This window comes from Dipteris shenzhenensis, chromosome 31 (assembly GCF_047967505.1).
Source record: "Dipteris shenzhenensis isolate YYH24624 ecotype China chromosome 31, Dip_SZ_1.0, whole genome shotgun sequence".
Classification (NCBI taxonomy): Eukaryota; Viridiplantae; Streptophyta; class Polypodiopsida; order Gleicheniales; family Dipteridaceae; genus Dipteris; species Dipteris shenzhenensis.
In genome coordinates this window covers 39,363,856-39,372,159 of record NC_141626.1, presented here as the reverse complement: position 1 = coordinate 39,372,159, position 8,304 = coordinate 39,363,856, and the positions used below count along the sequence as shown (strand labels likewise).

Here is an 8,304-nt window from a genome sequence, read left to right as displayed (position 1 = left end):
AGCAGGTTATTACTTAAAAAAGACCGCATTTCTCTCTCTCTCTCTCTCTCAGCCTTTTCTGCTTGATAGGATGATATCCCTCCACCCTTTTAATGTTCTACGATAGCAAAATCAATTTCGAACTCACACCTCCCACCCAATCCTTCTAAACTGACCTTTTATTGGGCAAGGGCCTTGCAAGCATCTTTAAAAATATTGAACCTATTCTATTTACCTCCGAGTCCCAAGGATCTAGCTGTGTCCTCGAGGCGCTTTGTGATCACTCTTGACTTAGATTGCTCCTTGCATGCAACAAGCTATGAAGTCTAGATCTTCGATATGGTACTTTGACTCAAAAAAGTTACAACACCAAGCTTATGAGTGCATGTCAACAATGCCTTATTCATGGATTTGCCTTTCAATTCCCAAAAGCACCAATCTTGGGCCATCATCAACTCTATAACAAAAGCATTATCCCTAATATTTATAAGGAGGTTGATGGACCCATAGGGTAAAGAGAAGAGCCATTAATGAGAAAGTCCCTCTATTTATGAGGGGAGTGGGGCTCTCCCATTTGATTTATGAGGATAATTGAAAAGCCTTTTACTATGTGTCTTCTACAGCATCTTCATGCAGCCCCAGTGGATTCTATGAGTGCATAAAGGATGCCTTGTATTGAAGTTCCCTTTCTCATGAAATTTTGAAGCTATCCTTTTAACTTTACCTTTTTCACCTAAGAGATCAAATGAATTTCTCCATTGAAATATAAAGGCTTTTTAAACTAGGATTGAGCCATAGCGGACTTCATTTATTCTTCTCCTTAGGGTCAAGTTATATGTATGGAATAATTTACTGACAGGATGGGCCTTGAGAATAGGTAGATTGCGATTGCTTAGTATAGATGAGACAATCTGATGGAGCAGTTAATTGAGAGCCATTAGGTCCCTCCAATAATATTTAGAAGAACAACCATGGCACAAGTAAATGATCAAAACATAACAGCGATTAATGAGATCTAATTGATAAAACACACCCATAACTAAGGGCCTTAGCACATGGATGTGACTAGGATGGATTTAATATACCAATGGGGATCCCCTCTTGTAAGGATTGACAACATGTGTCCTTGTCCCCATCTCTTAAACACATGAAATGATGCCCTGTGTTGTCTCTCACCTGACTCTTCACTAGGTCTTTTGACAGTTAGCACATGGTGGGATGATATAAATACATTCAATATGGATGGGATGACCTTTTCCCTTTCCTATCTGTGTGTTAAGACCCTAAGGAGGTGTGAAGTACAAGGCCATAAAACTAGGAAAAAGCAATGTTGACCAAAAACATTTTCAAGTACCAATACAAAAACTTTGAGCTTGAAAATGTTGAAGTTTTTTTCAAGATTTTGCAGGTTTTTTCATTAAAATATTATTAAAATGGCCTAGAAATTTCAAATTAAAGACCCAAGATTTGACGCTATTTTGAGAGATTCGCTTGAGAAAGGGCCCTCATAAACTCCCATGTTGAAACTACGGTCGTGAACATGAACAACAAAAAGAGAACACTACTCTGATCACTTGACAAATCGAGCTGCGAGCTATGGCTGAATCATCACCTGCACCGTCCATACTTCGTTCCCGTTCAATTTTTCGCTCCTCGAAGGCGTCTCCCATTCATCCAGCTCAAGAGACATCTGCGCAACCCGTTCGTAGCGCTTCCTCTGACGAGGAGCTCAACCCCGCACCTGCGTGTCTGGGCCTCGCAATCGCTGTCTCCTTTGTAGCGATCGTTCTGTACTTCGCTTCAGAACCCGTCATTCACCCTGTACGTCTCTGCCATGAAATTGTCGTCGTCTCTATTGATTTGGATCTAAAATTTCGAGGGGATGATTTTTGGTTATGGCTCGCAGAGACTGTGGACCCAAGAACAACTTTCCAAATATAATGCGACGGAGGAAGACTTACCTATATTACTCGCAATTCTAGGGTAATTGTGAAGTTCTTGCACGTTAAATCACAGTTGTGCATTTTTGCGAGTTTCAAATCTGTCGCTTCTCGAATCATCACCTCATGATGCAGGAGCGTATTCGACGTTACTAAAGGGAGAACGCATTATGGAGTCGGGGGAGCTTATCACCATTTCGCTGGAAGGTACGATTAGTGTCGTGTAGTTTCCTTAGCCCTTAATCAATCGTTTTCATCGCATTGATGCTTGCAAGGAAAAAGTTTTTAACTTGTTCACTTTTCCTTCCTTTTTATTATGATTGTCGATGATCAATATAAAACAGTCCCATTTCTTTCTAAGCTTATTGTTTATTCACATGAGAGTGACTCTATACAAGCGAATGCAACATGTTTTTGATATACTATGCTGTAGGTGCTGCTGTCCCTAGGCTCTGACGTAAAATCACCTCCAATTAACTATGTTTGGGATACTTTGTTCCTACACTTTGATGTAAGGCCTCCAGTTGATTACTTTTGGGATATGTTATAACAATATAATTGTCACGGTGACAAATCGTATGAAATTCAGTAGTTAAACTGGTTCTCAAGCCCATGACAATCCATAGCATGTGCACCATTTAAATCGGTTCTCAAGCCCATGACAATCCATAGCATGTGCAGATATTTCCATGTAGTGTTTTTGACCTCCATATTACTTTCTAAGGCATCACCACTTCCTCTTGGAGATCCTCAATCTTTATCTGACTGTGAGGAGCCTTTCAGTTATGCCTTCAACAGCTCTGCTGCTATCTCATCTTTGAGACTTCTTTTTTCTTGGCAATTAACTTGGGTTTGAACCTTGGCTTCTACTTTACCATCAAAGTCGCCATCTTCTCTTCTTACTCGGTTCGCAAGGCTTCTAACTGCTTTGGGCCGCTGTAATCTGATCCTATAATGGGACTGGGTAGATGTTATGGCCTTCTCCAATCCTCGGTCTTTCTCAATAACCGTCTGCCTATAGAGATGAGACGTGGGATACAGGGGGGTTTGAGGGTCATGTGGAGTTGTAGTCCTTTTCAGATCCACACTTTTGGGGACCATTTCAGTAGAGTAGAGAGATGCACATTCCAGGTTTCTTTGGATCCAGATTCGGTACATGGACAGCCGGGATATGTTTGTTGCAGTTTCCTACTTCCCCCCTGAGACCTCCCACTTTGTTAGAGATATCCGAGGTGAGGATGCGACATCTCCATTTGCTGCTCTTTATCAGTCCATTGTTGACTTCTCTAGCGGTAGAGAAGTCCTCCTAGTGGGGGACTTCAACGCGAGGACAGGCGCCTGTTAGGTACCACTCCTCGACTTCAGGGATGATTTCACTCTACTGCCAGACATTGACCTTGAGGAGGTAGGTATGCTACGGGTTTCGGTTGACAGACGAGGTGAGGATGTGACATCTCCATTTGTTGCTCTTTATCAGTCCACTCTAGCAGCAGAGAAGTCCTCCTAGTGGGGGACTTCAACACGAGGACAGGCGCCCGTCAGGTACCACTCCTCGACTTCAGGGATGATTCTACTCTACTGCCAAACATTGACCTTGAGGAGGCAAGTATGCTACAGGTTTCGGCTGACAGACGAGGTCCATTCACATCCTATGGGTAGGCCATATTAGACCTCGGTAGGATGCATGATCTTATTATCTATAATGGTCTTGACAGATGGCCTACCTCAGGTGGTTTCACGTGCTTTCCACATGGGGGAGGCTCGAGCGTTGTTGATTACATCATGGGATCCCCCGCCTTCACATCTCGCATCACTGACTTCACTGTAGCACCTCTCCCTCTAGGGGCTGATCACACTTATCTTTTCTTTAGCATCTCCGCTCCACGTCACATAGCACCTTCCACCCCATCGAGTTCTTACTCCACTTACCATGATATACGCTTTGACCGCGATTACTCACCTACTTACTCTGGCCGTCTGTATATACTTCTCGCTTATATTGACTTCATACCCCTTTAGAGGATCGTGTTGTCCTGGTCACCCGCTCACTACACGAGGCTGCCCTTCACGCTTTCCCCCACACCACCCGCTTCACCCATCCACTCAACAGCTCAGACAGAGGGTTGACACATATATCACACTTGGGGACATCCCCTCCCTATTTAGAGTCGGGGAGCCCGACCGACGGGGGTCATAGTAGCCCTGGTTAGATGTAGAGCTACGACCGGGAGACGTGCCAGGATTGCACCTTTGAGTGGCCGACAACACTATTGCCGATTTCATGCCCCCATTGCCATATCCACCTTGATGTCCTGCTGTTGCTGCTACTGCTGATGATGTTGATGATGACGATGAGATTGATTTATAGTCAACCATTGACATGACTATGTTGTATTTAGGACTTAGTACTACCATTTTGCTTTTTTGCATTTTGCATTGGTGTGGATGCTCGTTTAGTAGCTCCACTACCACAGCTCGTTTGTACCAGGTTTTTCACAGTCTCATAGACCCATTGCTCTTCCGAAGACGTTAATAAACTTTCTTTCTTTCTTTCTTTCTCTCTCACATTGCTTGCCCGCTCGGCAGCTACCCCGCCCGTTGCTTCCTCCCTCCCGTTGCCTCCTCTCCCGCTGCAGGCTCCCCCACCCACTACCTCCTTCCTTCCGCTGCAGCTCCTCCGCCTACTTTATCACCCTCTGCCGCTGCTGCAGCTCCTCCCTCCCGGTTCCTTCACCTGCTGCAGCCCTCCATCTATTGCAGCCCCTCTGTTTGCCGCCAGGCTCTACAACCCCTCGCCCTGCGGGGCCTCCTGCCACCGCACTGCCTCCATCGCCACCCTGCAGCCCCTCTTGCAACCCCCTAATCCTACCCTCTTCTAGCCTCGCCAGCCCTCCCTCAACCCGCCTAGCCTCGCCAGCCCTCTCCACCTTAGCCCTCTCTCAACCCCTCGTAGCTCCTCTCTTGGGCCATCTACTCCCAGGCCGCCATGGGGGGGCTCCCTCATTTGGTTTGGCGCACTTAGGTACCCCTCCTCATTTGCAGAGCAAACAACCAGGGGTCAGTAGTCGCAATGGGGAAAGGAGAGAGAGAAAAAGACAAAGACAAAGATAAACTCAAGAAAGAAGACAAACCTCTGCAGGTACAGTTAAAACTTGAGGATGTCAATAAGCGCTTCAACCGGAGTGGACTAGGAGTGGATAGCAGGGCGATTCACAAGATCTCCACATCGACGGGATCTACTTCAGCCTCAGCTACATCTACATCGACGGGATCTACTTCAGCCACTACATCTATAGTTACAGTTACAGTTACAGTTACAGCTACACCCATGGCAGGTTGTCTGTTATCGATCTCTCCTTCCTCTTCTGCCATAGATTCTCCATCCGATTCATCACTTATGTCACCCACACCGGGGGTGACGTATAGGCCCACACTACTCGGCCTTTTTCTCGCCCCTCTCTCTCAGTCAACCATCTCACCCGTATCCTACTGGGATCATCTCATCCATGCCTCAATGATCTCTCCCACATCCTATTGAATTCATCTCATTCATGCCTTAGCCATCCTCGTATCTCACCCAGCTCGCCTAGTCACCGCCTATCATCCTGTCCCACCCTCCTACTTTTATACCCCAGCCTTTTTAGTTTCAGCTTGGGTGGGGACTAGCTGACCCACCAGACAAATGGGGGCTGTACTCATAGAGGTACACAGTATACGAGTACGAGAGGTGGAGTTGACTCGCTTGTGTGTGTGTGTGTGTGTGTGTGTCCCTCCCTCTCTCTCTCTCTATCTCTAACAATAAGCTTGCCTAAATCCAATCGCGCACTCGGTTCCTTGTGGGTGTGAGACCCACTATCTTGCCCACCACTACTATATCCTACAGAGAATGAGCTGCTTTCTTTACCTGTTGCTTGTCTTCCATAGAAAGCAGAACCTTGATGGCTTGGAGAATCAATGGTGATCCATTTGAGCCCTTCTTGCCAGACTAAGGTAGCTGTTTAGGTTCTTCTTCGAGAAAACAAGCAAGAACGCTGCATCACAAAAGGAGAGGAAGGGGGGGCGGGGGGGGGGAGAAAAGGAAAAGAAAGAAAGGAAGGGCCTCTTAGCTAGGGCAAGTAGGCACAAGCCCTAAACTGTGAGCAAAAAATAACTGCCTAAGGCAGCTAAGGATGCTCTCCAAGTAGAGGGATAGCTACAAGGAGAGGCTAAAAAGAGCTCAAGCCTGCAAGTGGAGCTCCACTAACCCAAGGGGAAGATCTATTCTTTCTTGGGCTGAACATGAAGAAAAACCAAAAAGACTGAGTACCCAAAACACCACCAAGAACCGGGATATGGAGCCAAACTCTTGCTAGGAATTGTGCATTGCCCAGCCTTCAAGCAATGATCTCTGCAGCTGTCGTGACCAAAAAGTAGCTCCAAGGGCACCCATGTAGTCACAGTAGAGCCTACAAGTAATGCAAGCAATTGATCTCTAGAAAGGTGAAAGGCAAAGGATGTGCTGCCTCACCTTTAACACTTGAAATCTCTAGAAACAATCAAAACAAGGGGGGGACTGACTAGTCACGAAATACGCCCAGCCCATAGCCGAACTGCATATCCACCAAAAGGTGGACATAGGATGCCAATAGACCAATGCAAGCTTTTGGCTATTCGCAATCAGTTTGAGGATTGCATGAGCTACGAAAAAGGGTCTACAAGCAACCGCACCTTCCAATAGCTACCAATTGATAGTCGCACCTTTGGGAACTACCACACAACGGCTCGAAACCGAGAATTAGAGCAATGCAGAGAAAACACCAAGCTAAGGTAGGACTAGAGGAAGAAGGCACCAAAAAGGCTACCAAAGGGGTAGAGGGGCTGTAGGTAACAAAGGCAAAGGGATGCGGATTGAAAGAAAAGCTATTGTTGGGGGAAGAGGGTGCACCATATAGGGAGCAACAACTCACGTCTCAACTGTAGCACGATGTTGGTGGAACATCGTATGCAGAGCGTTGTGGAATTGCTGAGGATCTTGTTCCATTTTTTAATCTAGAATATTTACAAATAAAACTCAAACCTTCCAATATGCAACAAATTTCTAAGTATTACGCCATAGCACATCAAGTTTTGTAGAAGAATTTATTATTGCATACATCAATGATGCCCTCACCTCAATTTTGAAGCATTTCCACTTCTTGGACTCAATTTCAAGCACAAATTTAGATCAAAATATGAGCCCTTAGCATGATTATATTTCATCCCTTAGCACAAATTTAGATCAGAATATGAGCCCTTAGCATGATTATATTTCATCCCTTAGCTCACACCTTTAGACCAACCCTTAGCATGAGTACATTTCAGTAGCAGTTCAATCCTACCATAGTGCAATTGGGAGTTCCAAAAATTTCCAGAGAGAAAATTGGGGAACAATAGTGTTTGAGCATGCATTTATGGTTTTTACACAGTCTAACCTCAATGTAGTATTGTGGTTCCTGTTAGAAATGACCCAACAGAGGGTACACAGCGGAAGATTGATAGAATAGCCCAGGAGCTCACGCAGTGTGGTGTGGGGTATGGAATCACAAACTTCTTAAACTTATGTGCATAGAATAGATGTGCAGACTCATCAATAGACAATGAACCAACCAAATAGAGAAACCATAAAAATAATATATTTCCGTCCAAAAGTTATGGACACAATACAAAAGAGATAGATCCAGAGTCCCACCAATGGTGTGGTCCTCTGCCAGCTATCTCTAGATTCTAGCCCGCGTGCTCCACCTCGAGCGTATGTACTTTCCGTCCATATTACAACACCTTGCTGCCCTAGAAGACAGCCAAGGTCCAGCCTTCAGGGAACTCAGTCTGCAGCACACCTTTCACTCTCCTTCACCCCTAGTGTGAGGCCCAAGGGAGTGGCTTCTGGCTGCTCCTGTCTGCTCCTGCTCTTGCTGGATGGTTGGATGATGAATGAGGCCCAGGGCCCCTCCTTTTATAGGTCCAAGGCCTTGCTGTAAAAACCGACCAGGGGAGCGGCAAAATAGCCGACTCAGTCAGCCCCTCCCTGGCCGACTTGTCTGCCACAAAATGCCCCTTTTGGGGCTCTCTTTTCCAGGGCTTTTGGCCCACACTTCAAGGGCTTTAGCCCTCCTTTCAAGGCAGGGTCCCAGCCTCTTCTGTCTGCCTATATAAGGCTTGGTTGGCTGGCTCCAACCAGCCCCTCCAAGATGGCTGACCCTTCTGCTGGTACACCCGCCTCTGCTGCGCCCCTTTCCGGCACCCTGTTCTACCGTCACGTGTGCGCCTTTGCTGCGCCACATGCCGCCTCTGTCCCGCCTCCTGTGCGCCTCTGTTAGGGGCCTGTTCCAGCCCGTACACGCACGCCTCTGCCAGGCTGCTGTTTGCT

At 46.4% G+C, this 8,304-nt stretch overlaps 1 protein-coding gene across 1 annotated transcript in view; it reads left to right on the top strand.

Moving 5' to 3' along the window:
* The first annotated feature begins 1,499 nt into the window (after positions 1–1,499).
* Positions 1,500–8,304, top strand: part of MAPR4 (membrane-associated progesterone binding protein 4) — a 55,963-nt gene continuing 49,158 nt past the window's right edge. The window contains exons 1-3 of the mRNA XM_087369733.1: positions 1,500–1,800; positions 1,886–1,962; positions 2,055–2,126. Coding sequence (XP_087225859.1) covers positions 1,576–1,800; positions 1,886–1,962; positions 2,055–2,126 — 374 coding nt within the window. The 5' untranslated portion in view covers positions 1,500–1,575. The remainder of the gene's footprint in view (positions 1,801–1,885; positions 1,963–2,054; positions 2,127–8,304) is intronic.